Below are 18,862 nucleotides of genomic sequence, written 5' to 3'. Positions count from 1 at the left end.
AATGATCAAGGTGAGCAAATCAGAGAATGGAGGGGGACGGGGGAAAGTCAAGAATTAGATTAAGCCAAGTATGCAGATGAGCCCCTATAGTGACTCAGAAAATTCCCATCCCGGTTCAAACCACGTGTTAATGTGCCAAATTTGAATATAAAAGAGAGCTCGGCTGCTTCCCTTTGAATAGCGGTGCAAAAGTTTTTTTTCAGTAACACGCATACTCTTAAGTCTTTAACAGAATGCCCCATTCCATTAAACTGTTGACTAACTGGTTTGTGGGTCTGGAGTGTTTTGATGTCTGTTTTGTGCCCATTAACCCTTTGTCTAAGGGAGTTAGAAGTCTGTCCAATATACAGAGCATCTGGGCATTGTTGGCAAATGATGGCATATATGATGTTAGTAGAGGAGCATGAGAAAGTGCCCGTTGAGTCTGTGAACCTGGTTAGGTCCAGTGATGGTATTTCCAGAGAAGATATGTGGACAAAGCTGGCAGCAGGATTTGTTGCAAGGAAAAGTTCCAGGACTGGTATTCCTTGGGTATAGACTGTGGCTGTTTGTGAGGATCCTCATCAGGTTGGGAGGTTGTCTGTAGGAGAGAACAGGACTGTCACCTAAGGGCTTCTGGAGTGTGGCATCCTGATTAAGGATAGGTTGTAGGTCTTTAATAATTTGTTGCAGTGGTTTGAGTGGGGGCTGTAGGTGATGACCAGTGGTGTTCTGTTCTTAGCTTTTTTGGGCCAATCTTGGAGTAGTTGGTCTCTGGGTATTCGTCTGGCCCTGTCGATTTGTTTTTTTACTTCTTCTGGTGGGTAATTTAGGTTTATGAATATTTGGTAAAGATCATGTAGTTTTTGGTCTCTGTCAGTTGGATCAGAGCAAATGCGATTCCTGGACACTACAGTACTAATCAAGGATGGCCTGATCAGTACCACACTGTACCGAATACCTACTGATCGCTATACTTACCTACACCTTTCTAGCTTCCATCCTGCACAAATAACTAGATCCATTGTTTACAGTCAAGCTCTTAGATACAATCACATTTGCTCTGATCCAACTGACAGAGACCAAAAACTACAAGATCTTTATCAAATATTCATAAACCTGAATTACCCACCAGGAGAAGTAAAAAAACAAATCGACAGGGCCAGATGAATACCCAGAGACCAACTACTCCACAATCGGCCAAAAAAAGCCAAGAACAGAACACCACTGGTCATCACCTGTAGCCCCCAACTCAAACCACTGCAACGAATTATTAAAGACCTACAACCTGTCCTTAATCAGGATGCCACACTCCAGAAGGCCCTAGGTGACAGACCTGTTCTCTCCTACAGACAACCTCCCAACCTTATGAGGATCCTCACAAACAGCCACAGTCTATACCACAGGAATACCAGTCCTGGAACCTTTCCTTGCAACAAAGCCCGCTGCCAGCTTTGTCCACATATCTCCTCTGGAAATACCATCACTGGACCTAACCAGGTTACCCACAGAATCATGGGCAATTTCTCATGCTCCTCTACTAACATCATATTTGCCATCATGACAAACACCTACAGGACCTCTACCAAGCATTCTTGAAACTGCAATACCCACCTGAGGAAGTGAAAAAACAGATCAACAGAGCCAGACGTGTGCCACGAAGCCTCTTACTACAGGACAAGCCCAAGAGAGAAACCAACAGAACACCACTAGCCATCACCTACAGTCCTCAGCTAAAACCTCTACAGCGCATCATCAGAGACTTACAACCCATCCTGGACAATGATCCCCCACTTTCACAGGCCTTGGGAGGCAGACCAGTCCTTGCCCACAGACAACCTGTCAACCTGAAGCAAATCATAACCAGCAACTATACACCGCACCACAGTCACTCTAACTCAGGGACCTATCCATGCAACAAACCTCGTTGCCAGCTCTGCCCACATATCTACACCAGCAGCACAATTACAGGACCTAACCAGATCAGCCACACCGTCATGGGTTCATTCAGCTGCACATCTTCCAATATAATTTATGCCATCATGTGCCAGCAATGCCCCTCTGCTATATACATCGGACAAACTGGACAGTCTTTACGTAAAAGAATAAACGTACACAAATCAGATATTAGAAATGGCAATATACAAAAACCCGTAGGAGAGCACTTCAATCTCCCAGGCCACACAGTAGCAGACTTAAAAGTAGCTATCCTACAGCAAAGAAATTTCAGGACAGGACTCCAAAGAGAAATTTCTGAGCTACAATTCATCTGCAAATTCGACGCCCTCAGCTCAGGCTTAAACAAAGACTGCGAATGGCTGGCTAAATACAGAAGCAGCTTCCCCTCCCTTGGTGTTCAAACCTCCAGATCAACTGCTGGTAGTAAGCCTCACCCTTGCTGACTGAGCTAACCTTGTTATCCCTACCCTTGCTCTGGCTTATTTATACCTGGCCCTGCAGATTTCCAAGACCAGCATCTCATGAAGTGAGTCTGTGCTCATGAAAGCTCATGCTCAAAACTTTTCTGTTAGTCTATAAGGTGCCACAGGACCCTTCGTTGCTGTAACAATGCCCAGATGCTCTGTATGTTGGACAGACTTCTAACTCCCTTAGACAAAGGGTTAATGGGCACAAAACAGACATCAAAACACTCCAGACCCACAAACCAGTTAGTCAACATTTTTATGGAATGGGGCATTCTGTTAAAGACTTAAAAGTATGCGTGTTACTGAAAAAAAACTTTCACACCGCTACTCAAAGGGAAGCAGCCGAGCTGGCTTTTATATTCGAATTCAGCACATTAACACGTGGTTTGAACTGGGACGGGAATTTTCTGAGTCACTGTAGGGGTTCGCCTGCATACTCGGCTTAATCTAATTCTTGACTTTCCCCTGCCCCCCTCCACTTTCTGATTTGCTCACCTTGATCATTTTTTTTCTGATTTGTCCTCCTTGATTACTGTTTTTGGTTCTCTGTGCCTTAAATATTGAGTCTGTTCTGGTATGGCTATGGTCTGAAGAAGTGGGTCTGTCCCACGAGAGCTCACCTAATAAATTATTTTGCTAGTCTTTAAAGTGCTACTTGACTGCTTTTTGTTTAAATAAAATAGTACTTTTCAATGTACCTCATACAAGTTCTGTAGTGCAATCTCTTTATCATGAAAGTGCAACTTAGAAATGTAGATTGTTACATAACTGCACTCAACCAAACCTCTGTAAAACTTCAGCATCTTCAGATCCACACAGTCCTACTTCTTGTTCAGCCACTCACTAAGAAAAACAAGTTTGTTTGCATTTGCAGAAGATGATGCCTGATTCTTATTTCCAATGTCACCTAAATGTGAGAACAGGCATTCACATGGCACTTTTGCAGAAGGCACTGTATGATATTTACATGCCAGATACGCCCAACATTTGTATATTCTTTGTGCTTTGGCCACTATTCCAGAGGACATACTTCCATGCTGAAAATGCTCATTAAAAAAAAAAGTGCAAATTAGATTTGTGACTCAAATCCTCAGGAGAGAACTGTGTCTCCTGCTCTGTGCTTTACCCACATTTCTTCCAAATATTTCATGTTATGGCGTCATCTCAGATGATGATCCAGGACATGTTGTTCATTTTAAGTACACTTTCACTGCTGATTCGACAAAACGCAAAAGGTACTTAAGTGAGATTTCTAGAGCTAGCTACAGTATTTGATGCAAGGTTTAAGAATCTGAAGTGTCCTCTAAAATCCGACAAGGTGTGGAACATGCTTTCAGAAGCCTTAAAAGTGCAATACTCTGATGTGAAAATTAGAAACCCTGAATCACCAAAAGAGAAAATGAATCTAACCTTCAATCAGTCAGACTCAGATGATGAAAATAAACATGTGTTGGTGTGCACTACTTTTGGTCATTACTGAGAAGAACCTGTTAGCAGCATGGATGTATTTCCTCTGGAACAGTGGTTGAAGCATGAAGGGACTTATGACTCTCTAGTGCATCTGGCAGTAAATGTTTTGTGATGCTGGATAAAACAATTCCATACAAACTCCTGTTTTCACTATCAGGTGACATTGTAAACAAGAAGCATGAAGCATTATTTTCTTATTTGCTTGCGTAAACAAGAAGTAGGATTGAGTGGACTTGAAAGCACTAAAATTTTATACTGTGTTTTTGAATGCAATTTTATTTTTCTAAAGTGACTATTTGTTTTAGGTGAATTGAAATATAGGATTTATTTTATTTTTTACAATACAAATATTTGTAATAAAAATAAATATAAAGTAACCACTGTATACTTTGTATACTGTATTGTAATGGAAAACATTACACTTTTAGAAGTTGAAAACAAACAAAAACTTTTTAAAAAATAGTATCCTATTATTAACAACACAATTAATCATGCAATTAATAGTGATTAATTTTAATTGCACAATTAATAATGTTTAATTTTTTAATTATTTGACAGCCCATCTTTCTTATTTACCCTAATCTCTAGACAGCAATTTCATCCTAAACATACTTCAAACCCTTGTATATGAGATATGTGTGTGTGTTGGCAATTAAAATGGGTGAAACAAATTAACACTACATAAAAATATAGAACAAGAAAAGAAGATTGCAGGGATATTAAATGAGTACAGAGACGTTGGATTTCAGTTTCAATTTTTACAATGAATTTTCTGTGGTTTTTGGGTTGACTTCTTTGGCATTGAACTATACAAGATGCATTCTGTCTTGAGTGATAGACAACTATTCTCAGTCAAATATATGATTTGCATCTTAGAGCATAGGACATATTGAATTTTGCACTGAAATATTACTAAACATATAGCAGGGAACCAGGAATGCTTCAACAAAATTAAAATAAACCACATTTCCAGGTTCAGACTAAAATACTCACACATTTAATAACTGCAATAAATGCACTTTGTTATCTTAAGATGGAAAGTGCAGTGGATAACTTTACATTTAGCTCCTACTGTTGGTTTGTATAACACTGACTACACAAATTCAAAGTGTTTGGGGGGAACAATGAGAAAACAGGGAAAGACTTAAGCATGAGGACTCAGGGGAAAATGAACTCATTTCAAGTTCTCAAATGGACTCAATAGGACCAATCATCAGATCTCCTGAGAAAGAAGAGCAATGACTAGAAAAATATCAAAAAATGATGTGTAAGAGGAAAGGGCAGTGACCATTGCTGACAAAGATCAATAAAGGTAAGAATATACATTCTCTCCGCCAGAGTATTTGAGGTTGGGGTCTAAAGAGCCTTTTCTTTATGAATCTGTTAAAGAAGTGGTGGGTGATGAGCAGTCTGCGGGCTCAATGCAGTGCACCAGAATTAGGCCCAGGAGGGTTAATGGTGCTTTATTTACCTGCCGCTTGCAGGTAAAGATGCTTGCAGCTCCTGTTGGCCGCAGATCATTGCCCCCCATCAATGGGAGTTGTGGAAATGTGTCCCAATCTGCACTGCTTCCTGATGCCCCCACTGGCCAGGAATGGTGACCTGCAGCCAATGGCTACGTCTACACGTGAAGCCAATATCGAAATAGCTTATTTCGATGTAGCAACATCGAAATAGGCTATTTCGATGAGTAACGTCTACACGTCCTCCAGGGCTGGCAACGTCGATGTTCAACTTCGACGTTGCGCGGCACCACATCGAAATAGGCGCTGCGAGGGAACGTCTACACGCCAAAGTAGCACACATCGAAATAAGGGTGCCAGGCACAGCTGCAGACAAGGTCACAGGGCGGACTCAACAGCAAGCCACTCCCTTAAAGGGCCCCTCCCAGACACAGTTGCACTAAACAACACAAGATACACAGAGCCGACAACTGGTTGCAGACCCTGTGCCTGCAGCATGGATCCCCAGCTGCCGCAGCAGCAGCCAGAAGCCCTGGGCTAAGGGCTGCTGCCCACGGTGACTATAGAGCCCCGCAGGGGCTGGAGAGAGAGCGTCTCTCAACCCCTCAGCTGATGGCCGCCATGGTGGACCCCGCTATTTCGAAGTGGCGGGACACGCAATGACTACACGGTCCCTACTTCGACGTTCAACGTCGAAGTAGGGCGCTATTCCTATCCCCTCATGGGGTTAGCGACTTCGACGTCTCGCTGCCTAACGTCGAAGTTAACTTCGAAATAGCGCCCGGCGCGTGTAGCCATGACGGGCGCTATTTCGAAGTTAGTGCCGCTACTTCTAAGTAGCGTGCACGTGTAGACACGGCTAATGGGAGCTGCAAGCAGCTGTATCTGCAGATGTGCAGGTAAATAAAGCACTGGAGGCCCATCAGGGGCTAACCCTGGCTTACCGCCTCTGCCTTATTGCCCACCCCTGTGTTAAAGGAATGCATGGAATTCTGCAAAGCTTAAATGATTGTATATAAGGCCAACAAAGAAGGGTATATACATAGCCCTCAGTCTTTTTGACAACCCCTCAAAATTAGTCTATAATTCACCATTAACATTCTAAAAATAGTGTACATACTACAGCCACACAGACACACCTGCCCCTAAACTGAGTAGAGTCTGGTTAAATTTTAAGAATTGTTTAAAATGAATTAATTGAAAAATAAAGTTGAATTTTTTCATTTATGGTAAAATTTTGGTATTTAAATTTTAATAGTAAATAAATTTAGATTACTCAGCCTCCCTTCCTCTGGTCACTTCATTTTCCTTTCTTTTTCTGTTCTCTCTTGTTCTTTAATACTTGTACTTTCCAAATCCCAATATCTTTCCCCCATGCATGCTTTTTCATTATCCACTTTCCTTCTGGTCAGTTTCTTCTTCTTTCCCTTCTTCCTCCTTCTCCAGTTCATGGCCTTTATTGTTTTTCTTCATTTGTATATACTGTTAGACAAACAGTACCTTCTTCAATACCTACTTTCTTCCACCGTGAATTTCCTTGCCTTTCGCTCTCCCTTTTCCTCCTGCTCCACAGTTTCTCTTCCTTTCTCCACTTTGTGCACATAGGTGTCATTGATCCTTATCAATAGAACACCCAGAAGGGGTATTCCACATAGACTCCTTCTACCTCCCAACAAATAAGAAGACCTGGAAGTTAGGTAAAGAGGCAGCTACCCTGTCTTGCAGTCCTGTTGCAGGTTTATAGCAATCAGAGCCAGCTCTGGAAGCCAACAAGACATAAGAGAATAGGAGAGTGACCAGGAGGGAGAAGAAGAGGGCAGAGCCAGCAGGAGAATAGTTGCTCCTCTGCAGGCTCAGCCTTCAGTAAAGGAAAGCAAGGCAGTTGCCTTTGGCCCTGTGCCCTCAGGGCCCTGCTCTCCCAGTGACATAGTATCTAACACCCACCAGCTTGGCCTCAGAGTTAGCATGCTGCCTTGGACTCCACTCACTGGCTAGACCCTGCTGGGTCAGCTCTGCTCCTCAGTCATGAGAAAACAGCTGCAGACACCTCAGTTCTTTGCTGTCTTTACAAGTTGGGAATCTAGTTAACGTTTGCCAGGACTGTTGCTCTCAACTTGTGCAACTGGTTGACTGGTAAGAACTGTTGCAGAAACCAAACATACTACCTGAAAAGCATTCACAGAAATTAAATTTACATGCTACTATTAATATTAACCATAATTCCACATTTACCCAACAAAGGAATGGAGACAGTGCCAAGTAGCTAATCAAGTATTTGCAGAGAATTGTTCATAATCAATTAAGATTTGTTTAAAGTGCCAAATATTTCTCCAATGATTAATAAATACAAGGAAATATAGATCTTATTGTTTATACTCCATAAGCAGTAATAGAGACTTAATTAATTGGATACCTTATTTGTTGCAAATTGTGTATTCAGCTGTATAAATAGAACATGTTATACTACAGTATAGAGTCAATGTGGGCAAAGCAGGCAACACGCATTATTAATTTCCTTACGCATGCAGTATAAAAACAATAAATGATTTTACCTTTCTCCTTTTGGAGTTTTTTTATATTGATCCCAGTGTCTTGCTCAATGAGTTCTCCTTCTCTGGTGTTGGTCAGAATAGCTAAAAAAAAATCAGAGTGCACAACACTGTAACCCTCACAGTGAAAAAACTTACCAAAATACAGACTGAAAATATTGAATCAGATTTTTTCTGACAATATTCTGGGAATTTTGCACTCTTATACAGTGAGTTCTTAAGCGGTGCACCATTTTTTGTCATCTACTAAATGCCAAATCTTCAACATTTATAGCAAAGTACCATCAAACAGAAAAATCAAATTTGCTAAAGTTGATTACACAAAGAAACGAGAAAAGAACAAACATTACCACTGGGATGAGTACAATTTCCTATAAAATGCTCAAATTAACTAATTACAAAAGTGCTTCACAGAAGTCATTTTGGGATATAAACATGTTTAATAGATAAGAGGATTTAAAGAATCAGTAATTGTCTACAATGCAGCAAGCTTGAGAAAGAAATATAGACAGATAGATGATTAGGAAGCCAAATTGATGGATGACAATGAAAAGATAACCTTTTTGCTGTTGAGAGATTAATTCCTTACTTACTACCAGGAAAATCACTCAGATGTGTGGAGTTTATTATTTCAGGATGCTCACTTTCTTTGTTCTTATTTCATTAAACTATTACCTTCTCCACAGTTATTTGATTATACAATTTGAAGTCACTCCAGATCAGGAGACTTGTTAAGAATTTCGTGTTAATTTTTTAGATGGTGTTGAACTGGAACTAGCAAAAGTTGAAAAAATATTTATACAGTTTTCCAAAAAAACAGCAAAATATGGGCCAATAACCATTAGAAACAGACAAACATTTTGGATGAGTATACATTTAAGTTGTACCTCAAAGATTTTTATTTTGTCAACAATTTACTACTTCCTAATACAGATGGCACACAGAGGATTTCTAAGTGAATTATTTTTAAAGATCATTTATACCACAAAGGCACCCAAATCCCACAGTCTGGATAAAGGCCCCCTTGTATTGGGTGTTGTACAAACAGATGAAGAGACTGCCCTGCAGAGTTTTACAGGCATGAATTAATTCACAACAACCTGTAAAGCAAGGAAATATAACCCTATTTTGCAAATAAGGAAACTGAAGTGCACAAGTATTAGGTGATTTGTCCAAGGTCAAAGCTTGAGCACCATGTTCCAGACCTATGTTTCATGCACAAGTCCAACCTTTACAGTAGTAGTAGTAGCATCCTTCAGTCTACGTAGACTATGGAACACGCCCTTCGTAGTTCCGTTTGGCATCCTCATTTGCAGTGTTGGCTGTGACTGTGAAGACCTGCACGAGGGTGACAGTCCTTGCTGCATCTGTTGCATATGTAATGGATGTCTGGCAGGTCCTTGCTGTGCTTTCTGTGGGCTCGCTTCTCCTTTGCTAGCTGTCTAATCCTCAACTCACCCTTCTGAAGGCCTTTGTATAGTTCCTGCCTCCATCTAATGCAATCGTCTGCCAGCTCCTCCCAGCTGTCCGGCTTGATGTCTACTTCCCTGAGGTCTCTCTTGCAAACATCTTTGTAGCGCAGCTGGGGGCGTCCGGGAGGTCTTTTGCCAGAGGCTAGCTCACCATACAGGATGTCTTTTGGGATCCTTCCATCATTCATCCTGTGGACATGGCCAAGCCAGCGGAGCCGCCACTGCCTGAGGAGGGTGTGCATAGTTGGGATTCCAGCTTGCTCAAGGACGGTAGTGTTGGACACTCTGTCCTTCCACGATATTCCAAGGATGCGCCTGAGGCAGCGCAAGTGGAAGACATTCAGCCTCTTTTCCTGGCAGGTGTACAGGGTCCAAGTCTCGCTGCCGTAAAGGAGGGTGCTGAGGATGCAGGCTCTGTAGACTTGCATTTTGGTGTGAGTGTACAGCTTGTTGTTATTCCACACTCTCTCGCTGAGTCTGGACAGAGTTGTGGCTGCTTTGCCGATCCTCCTATTTAGCTCAGTCTCCAAGGACAGGGTGTCAGTGATGGTGGACCCACGGTAAATGAACTCGTGGAGGACCTCTAACATATAGTTGTCAATGCTGATTGATGGAGAATCAGCAACGTCCTGAGCAAGTACATTTGTCTTCTTTAGGCTGATGGAGAGCCCAAAGTCCTTGCATGCTTTGGAGAACGGATCCAGCAGCTTCTGAAGCTGGTCTTCTGTGTGTGACACGACAGCAGCGTCATCTGCGAACAGAATATCTCTGATGAGGACTTCCCGCACCTTAGATTTAGCTTTCAGGCTTGCAAGATTAAACAGTTTCCCATCAGATCTTGTGTGCAGAAAGATGCCTTCTGTTGAAGATCCAAAGGCATGTTCAAGGAGGAGTGTGAAGAAGATCCCGAACCATGTTGGAGCAAGGACACATCCTTGTTTGACGCAGCTCCTGATGCTGAAAGCATCCGATAATGTGCCATCGTATTCGACGGTTCCTCTCATGTCTTCGTGGAAAGACTGGATCATCTTGAGTAACCCTGGCGGACAGCCTATCGTGTGGAGCAGTTTGAACAGTCCATCCCTGCTGACCAAGTCGAAGGCCTTGGCTAGGTCGATGAAGGCAATATAGAGTGGCTTCCTCTGCTCCCTGCATTTCTCCTGCAGCTGCCTTAGAGAGAAGACCATGTCAATGGTAGATCTCTCTGAGCGGAATCCGCACTGTGATTCAGGATACACCCTCTCAGCAATCTTCTGGAGTCTGCCGAGGATGACACGAGCGAACAGTTTACCAGTGATGCTTAGGAGGGAGATTCCACGGTAATTGTTGCAGTCGCTTCTGTCTCCTTTGTTCTTATACAAGGTTAGGATGTTAGCGTTGTGCATGTCCTGTGGAACCTCTCCCTCTCTCCAGCACAGGCACAGTAGCTCATATAGGGGTTCCAGGAGAGTGTCTGTGGCACACTTGATTACTTCTGGTGGTAATCTGGATGTATACCATCCTGGCCTGGGGCCTTTCCTACTGCAATGTTGTCAATGGCTTTCTTCAGGTGCATCCACAGTTGGTTCTTGGTCCAGCTCGTCCATTACTGGTAGGAGTTCGACGGCATCGAGGGCTGAGTCGACCACAATGTTCTTGCGTGAGTACAGCTCGGAGTAGTGCTCGACCCAGCGCTCCATCTGTTTCGCTTTGTCAGTGATGACTTCACCAGATTTGGATTTCAGAGGTGCCATCTTGTTCTGGGTGGGTCCTAATGCCTTCTTGATGCTCTCGTATATTCCCCTGAGGTTACCAAAGTCAGCACTGGTCTGGATGCTGCTGCATAGCTCAAGCCAGTAGTTGATGGCACAGTGCCTCGCCGTCTGCTGTACTGTTTTTCTGGCTGCTCTGAGCGCTTGCAGGGTATTCTGGCTCAGCGAACGTTTGTACTCCAGGAGCGCAGCGTGCTTTTTTCAATGGCTGGAATCATCTCATCAGAGTTAGCTTCGAACCAGTCATTTGTGGTTCTAGCTCTTCTTCCAAACACCGACAAGGCCGTGTTGTACATTGTATCCCTCAGATGCTGCCATCTGGATGTCACATCGGCACTCCCAGGGTTGCTGCGCAGATTCTCCTCCAGGGTCGCTCTGAACTTTTCAGCTCTCTCTGAGTTAGCCGTCTTTCTGGCACTGATGCAGGGCCTTCCAGTTGTTTTAGAGCGGTGCAGCTTCTTGGGAATCACCTTGAGTTTGGAGCAAACTAACGAGTGATCTGTATCGCAGTCAGCACTATGATAGCTGCATCTCAGAAGGATGTTTTTGAGGTTATCAAGCCTAGCGATGACCACGTCTAGTTGATGCCAGTGTTTTGAGCGTGGGTGTCTCCATGACACTCTGTGCTGTGGCTTGGTTTGGAAAAATGTGTTTGTGATCCACAGATTGTGGCACGTGCAAAGTTCGAGAAGACGCTGACCATTTTCATTCATTTTTCCCACACCAAAGAGGCCTAAGCAAGAAGGCCATGAGTCACGATAGGCTCCAACTCCACACTGAAGTCACCCAGAATGTACAGTTGTTCGCGAGCAGGTATTTGCACTATGGCAGCAATAAGCACGTCATAAAACTTGTCTTTTACTTCCAGTGCGGTGTAAAGGGTTGGGGCATAAGCACTGATCAGGTGGATGGGACCGGCGCAAGTTTGAAGTATGAGCTGAAGGAGTCTTTCTGATCCGCCCATGACTAATTCCACCATTTGTAGAAGGGTGTTTCTGATGGCAAAGCCAATACCATGCTCCCTGGGTTCTTCACGGGCTTTACCCTGCCAGAAAAAGGTGTAGTCCTTTTCCTTTAGAGATCCCGAATCTGTGACATGCGCCTCTTGTAGAGCAGCAATGTCAACTTGGAGCCTCTTTAGTTCCTCATCGATGACAGCAGTCTTTCAGGTGTCACTGATGGCCTGAAGATCTTCAGTCAGACCTGTCAGCATGGTCCGCACATTCCACCAAGCAAGCTTAAAACTTTGATGGTTTCCTTTTCTTGTTGATTTTCTTATTGGTTTGCTTGGTGCTCAGATTTCAGGTCACTTGTCAGGTTTGGGAACCTTAAGCCTCATGCACCCAGTGAGGCAGGTGAACTGTGGCAGGACAGTAAGAACATAAGAACATAAGAACATAAGAACATAAGAATGGCCATACTGGGTCAGACCAAAGGTCCATCAAGCCCAGCATCCCATCTGCCGACGGTGGCCAATGCCAGGTGCCCCAGAGAAGGAGAACAGAAGACAAGTGATTTATCTCCTGCCATCCATCTCCTGCCCTTGTTATGAAGGCTAGGGCACCATACTTTATCCCTGGCTAATAGCCATTTATGGACCTGACCTGCAAAAATTTATCAAGCTCTTTTTTAAACCCTAATAGAGTCCTGGCCTTCACAGCCTCCTCGGGCAAGGAGTTCCACAGGTTGACTGTGCGCTGTGTGAAGAAAAATTTCCTTTTATTAGTTTTGAACCTACTACCCATCAATTTCATTTGGTGTCCCCTAGTTCTTGTATTATGGGAAAAGGTAAATAATTTTTCTATATTCACTTTCTCCACACCATTCATGATTTTATATACCTCTATCATATCGCCCCTCAATCGCCTCTTTTCCAAACTGAAAAGTCCCAGTCTCTCTAGCCTCTCCCCATATGGGACCCTTTCCAAGCCCCTAATCATCTTAGTCGCCCTTTTCTGAACCTTTTCTAATGCCAATATATCTTTTTTGAGGTGAGGAGACCACATCTGCACGCAGTACTCGAGATGTGGGCGTACCATAGTTTTATATAGGGGAAGTATGATATCTTTTGTCTTATTATCGATCCCTTTTTTAATAATTCCTAACATCCTATTTGCCTTACTAACTGCCGCTGCACACTGCGTGGATGTCTTCAGAGAACTATCCACTATAACTCCAAGATCCCTTTCCTGATCTGTCGTAGCTAAATTTGACCCCATCATGTAGTACGTGTAATTTGGGTTATTTTTTCCAACATGCATTACCTTACACTTACCCACATTAAATTTCATTTGCCATTTTGCTGCCCAATCACTCAGTTTGCTGAGATCTTTTTGTAGTTCTTCACAATCCCTTTTGCTTTTGACTGTCCTGAACAACTTGGTGTCATCTGCAAACTTTGCCACCTCACTGCTTACCTCATTTTCTAGATCATTGATGAACAAGTTGAACAGGATCGGTCCCAGGACTGAGCCCTGGGGAACACCACTAGTTACCCCCCTCCATTGTGAAAATTTACCATTTATTCCAACCCTTTGTTTTCTGTCTTTTAACCAATTTCCGATCCATGAAAGGACCTTTCCTCCTATCCCATGACCACCTAATTTACATAAAAGCCTTTGGTGTGGGACCGTGTCAAAGGCTTTCTGGAAATCTAGGTATATTATGTCCACTGGGTGCCCCTTGTCCGCATGTTTATTAACCCCTTCAAAGAATTCTAATAGATTAGACAGACACGACTTCCCTCTGCAGAAACCATGCTGACTTTTGCCCAACAATTCGTGCTCTTCTATGTGCCTTGCAATTTTACTCTTTACTAGTGTTTCTACTAATTTACCTGGTACTGATGTTAAACTTATCGGTCTATAATTGCCAGGATCTCCTCTAGAGCCTTTTTTAAATATTGGTGTTATATTGGCCGTCTTCCAGTCATTTGGTACCAAAGTGGATTTAAAGGATAGGTTACAAACCACTGTTAATAACTCCGCAATTTCACATTTGAGTTCTTTCAGAACCCTTGGGTGAATGCCATCTGGTCCTGGAGACTTGTTACTATTCAGCTTATCAATCAATTCCAAAACCTCCTCTAATGTCACTTCAATCTGAGTGAGTTCCTCAGATTTGTCGCCTAAAAAGGCTGGCTCAGATTTAGGAACCTCTGTAACATCTTCAGCCGTGAAGACTGAAGCAAAGAAATCATTTAATCGCTCCGCAATGGCACTGTCTTCCTTGATCGCTCCTTTTATATCTTTATCATCCAAGGGCCCCACTGCTTTTTTAGCAGGCTTCCTGCTTTTAATGTATTTAAAAAACATTTTACTATTGTTTTTTGAATTTTTGGCTAGCTGTTCCTCAAACTCTTTTTTGGCTTTTCTTACTACATTATGACAGTTAATTTGGGAGTGTTTATGTTCCTTTCTATTTTCCTCACTAGGATTTGACTTCCACTTTTTAAAAGCTGCCCTTTTCTCTCTCACTGCCTTTTTAACATGGCTGTTTAGCCATGGTGGTTCTTTGTTAGGTCTCTTACTGTGTTTTTTTATTTGGGGTATACATTTAAGTTGGGCCTCTAGTATGGTGTCTTTAAACAGTTTCCATGCAGCTTCCAGGGATTTTAGTTTAATTACTCTACCTTTTAGTTTCTGTTTAACTAGCTTCCTCATTTTAGTGTAATTCCCCTTTTTGAAATTAAATGCCAGAGTGTTTGACCGCTGCGGTGTTCTTCCCAACACAGGAATATTAAAAGTTATTATATTGTGGTCACTATTTCCAAGCGGTCCAGTAACAGTTACCTCTTGGACCAGATCCTGCGTTCCAGTTAAGACTAGATCGAGAACCGACTCTCCCCTTGTGGGTTCCTGTACTAGCTGCTCCAAGAAGCAGTCATTTAAGGCATCAAGAAATTTAATCTCTGAATCCCATCCTGAGGTGACATGCACCCAATCAATATGGGGATAATTGAAATCTCCTATTATTACTGTGTTTTTTATTTTGATAGCCTCTCTAATCTCCCTTAACATTTCAGCATCACTATCACTGTCCTGGTTAGGTGGTCGGTAATATATTCCTAATGCCATATTCATATTAGAGAAATGAATTGTTATCCATAATGATTCTATGGAACATTTTGATTCCTTTAGGATTTTTACTTCATTTGATTCTATATTATCCTTCACATATAGTACCACTCCGCCACCCGCACGACCTGTTCTGTCTTTCCGATATAATTTATATCCCGGTATGATAGTGTCCCACTGATTGTCCTCATTCCACCATGTTTCTGAGATGCCTATTATGTCAACTTCCTCCTTTGATATGAGGTACTCCAGTTCACCCATCTTATTAGACAGACTCCTAGCATTAGTGTAAAAGCATGTTAGAAAACTACCACTATTTATATGTCCGCCTTTCACAGACACGGTGGATTTTTTTATGCACGATTGTTTTACATCTGATCTTGCCCATATATTATTTCCCACGTTCCCTATCTGACTAACTTCTAGGGAATCCCTGTCTATGGAGCCTCGTGTAAGAGAAGTCTCCGTCCGATCCAGGTGCTCCCCCGCACCAATCGGCTTTCCCCCACCTCTTAGTTTAAAAACTGCTCTATGTCCTTTTTAATGTTTAATGCCAGCAGTCTGGATCCACCTTGATTTAGGTGGAGCCCATCCTTCCTGTATAGGCTCCCCCTACCCCAAAAGTGTCCCCAGTTCCTAATAAATCTAAACCCCTCTTCCCTACACCATCGTCTCATCCACGCATTGAGACTCTGAAGTTCTGCCTGTCTATCTGGCCCTGCGCGTGGAACTGGAAGCATTTCAGAGAATGCCACCAAAGATGTTCTGGATTTCAGTCTCTTTCCTAGTAACCTAAATTTGGCCTCCAGAACATCTCTTCTACCCTTCCCTATGTCATTGGTACCAACATGTACCACGACGACCGGCTCCTCCCCAGCACTGCCCATAAGTCTGTCTAGATGCCTCGAGAGATCCGCAACCTTCGCACCAGGCAGGCAAGTCACCATACGGTTCTCCCGGTCATCACAAACCCAACTATCTATATTTCTAATGATCGAATCCCCCACTACTAAAACCTGCTTCTTCCTAACAGCTGGCGCTCCCTCCCCTGGAGAAGTATCCTCGGCACGAGAGGATACAACATCACCCTCTGGAAGGAGGGTCCCAACTACGGGATGGTTTCCCTCTGCTCCCCTTGACTGCTCTCCTTCCCTGAGCCTTTCATCCTCCCTAACAGCCTCAGGACTGTCAGATTGGAGGTGGGACAGCCCTACTATGTCCCGGAAAGTCTCATCCACAAACACCTCTGCCTTCCTTAGCTCCTCCAGTTCAGCCACCCTGGCCTCCAAAGCACGCACTCGGTCTCTGAGGGCCAGGAGCTCCTTGCATCGAGCACACACATACGCCACCCGCCCACAGGGTAGGTAGTCATACATACTGCACTCGACACAATAAACAGGATAGCCCCCACTCTGCTGCTGGGCTTCTGCCTCCATTTCCTACTCTAGTTATATATGAGGGTTAATTAAATGTTTCAGATAGAGGTTGTTATAAAGGATTTAGTTTAAGGGCAACAGAAGTCACTGGCTCCCTCCAAGCTCCCCCTCTCAACTCCCCTCTCCAAACTCCCTCCTGTTAGCACACACCCTGTTTGCCAGCACCCGGTCGCAAAGCTCCCTGGTCGCTTACTAGCAGGGTTTAAGTGCTCGGCCTCCCTGATAGCTCCTCCCTCTGCCTACAGCTCAGCCAATCAGCACACGGTGTTTCAATTCAAACCTAATCAGCTTCCAACTGCCTGCCTGCCTGCCTGCCTGAGCACACGGCCTTTCAAACAAACAAACACACACACTCAGCTCAGCACTCCAAACAAACAAACTCCAAACTCCAAACAAACACACAAGCCCAAAACCTCCAAATATAAGCAGCCACTTACCCCAAGGTGCTTTAGTTTGCTCCTTCCTTCTCCTCCTCCAGGAGAGCCTCTCCAAACTCCCTCCTGTTAGCACACACCCTGTTTGCCAGCACCCGGTCGCAAAGCTCCCTGGTCGCTTACTAGCAGGGTTTAAGTGCTCGGCCTCCCTGATAGCTCCTCCCTCTGCCTACAGCTCAGCCAATCAGCACACGGTGTTTCAATTCAAACCTAATCAGCTTCCAACTGCCTGCCTGCCTGCCTGCCTGAGCACACGGCCTTTCAAACAAACAAACACACACACTCAGCTCAGCACTCCAAACAAACAAACTCCAAACTCCAAACAAACACACAAGCCCAAAACCTCCAAATATAAGCAGCCACTTACCCCAAGGTGCTTTAGTTTGCTCCTTCCTTCTCCTCCTCCAGGAGAGCCTCTCCAAACTCCCTCCTGTTAGCACACACCCTGTTTGCCAGCACCCGGTCGCAAAGTACCCTATTGGCTGTGGGCTGCCCAGCTTGAGGCGGGTGGTGACTGCCCAGTGAGATGCGACTATCTCTCCCACCGTCAGAGGCAACCCCTGGCACTCGTTCTCTACGCCAATCGAGCAAGAGCTCATAACCAGTATCTGTTACCTCCCCTGTTGGTTCAACGCTGTTAGCAATGCTGGAGTACCTCTCCAGGTGTGAGCTTGGGCGATTATTGGGACCCTGGGCTGCCCAGACGCCAGTGTTCCCCTCTCAGCTTTACTGATATAGTCCAAAGGAGAGGATAACCTCTACGTCTGGTACCAGCTCAGCTGCAGGAGTTGCCGGGTCAATGCCAGAAGTTGGCACAGAACTGCCTCAGGACTCCCCTCTGGATTTTCTGTCAGGGTTTACTCCATTAGCCTTGCTCCTTTCCAGGATAACCCACAAGGCAGTGGGGCATGGAGAACGTGGGTACGGTCCCACTACCTCTTGCACCTCCCTGGCGCCACATGTCCCCAAAACTCCCCGTGACGACCACCTCGCCGCCCCAGGACCCTCCTCCCCACCCCTCTGCCTCTCATCAGCTACCATCACCCCCCAGATCCTCCCTCCCTGTCCCCTTTTCCCCCATCCACTCCCATGTCTCCCGACTGCACCACACTGCCCCCTATCAGTTCTCGTTGCCCCGAGGTCCCCCTTCCCCTGGCCTCTTCGCACCTGGCCACACACTGTTGCAGCCCCATGTCCTCCAGGAAGGCGCCAATCTTGCAGCCCAGTCGCACCCTGGGTCCCAGCCAAAGCTACCAACTCTCCATCTAGCTACGGCTGTCCTTGGAGCCCCACAGATCTGGTGTGGTGCGTGCATGCAGGGAGCGCAGGACTGGGCCTGGAAGCCATGCAATCTGAGCCAGCACGCCACAAGCAGCATCCGTGGGTGCTGCCATCCTCACAGCCGTACCAGACACCCCCAAACCAATTGAGCACCACTGACATCCTTCGATCTCACCCACCTGCTCCTCATGCTGCAGCGGGTCTCTCAGCTCCAGCCAGCAGTTGGGGATGCTGCTGCCCCTTACCCCTGAAGAAGTACTAGCTCCCTCTAAGCTCCCCCTCTAAACTCCCCTCTCAAAACTCCCTCCTGTGAGCAACCACCCTGTTCGCAAGCACCCGGTCCCATGCTCCCTGGTCGCTTGCCAGCAGGGCTTTAGAGATCTGGCCTCCCTGAGAGAGCCCCTCCCTCTGACTACCACTCAGCCAATCAGCACGCAGCCTGAGCACATGCCCAGCCTGAGCACATGGCCTTTCAAACAAACAAACAGACAGCTCAGCACTCCAAACACCAAATTAACAGACAAA

The 18,862-nt window shown here is 44.7% G+C and overlaps 1 protein-coding gene across 2 annotated transcripts in view; it reads right to left on the bottom strand.

The window, feature by feature from the left end:
• DACH2 (dachshund family transcription factor 2) overlaps positions 1-18,862 on the bottom strand; it is a 652,263-nt gene that overhangs the window by 96,874 nt on the left and 536,527 nt on the right. For both annotated transcript variants that reach the window (XM_075007949.1, XM_075007950.1), the window contains one exon: positions 7,891-7,971. In XM_075007949.1, coding sequence (XP_074864050.1) covers positions 7,891-7,971 — 81 coding nt within the window. The remainder of the gene's footprint in view (positions 1-7,890; positions 7,972-18,862) is intronic.

The sequence above is a fragment of the Carettochelys insculpta genome, chromosome 13 (assembly GCF_033958435.1).
Source record: "Carettochelys insculpta isolate YL-2023 chromosome 13, ASM3395843v1, whole genome shotgun sequence".
Taxonomy (NCBI): Eukaryota; Metazoa; Chordata; order Testudines; family Carettochelyidae; genus Carettochelys; species Carettochelys insculpta.
The sequence above is the reverse complement of the archived record's forward strand: the minus strand, read 5'-3'. Positions and strand labels throughout refer to the sequence as shown.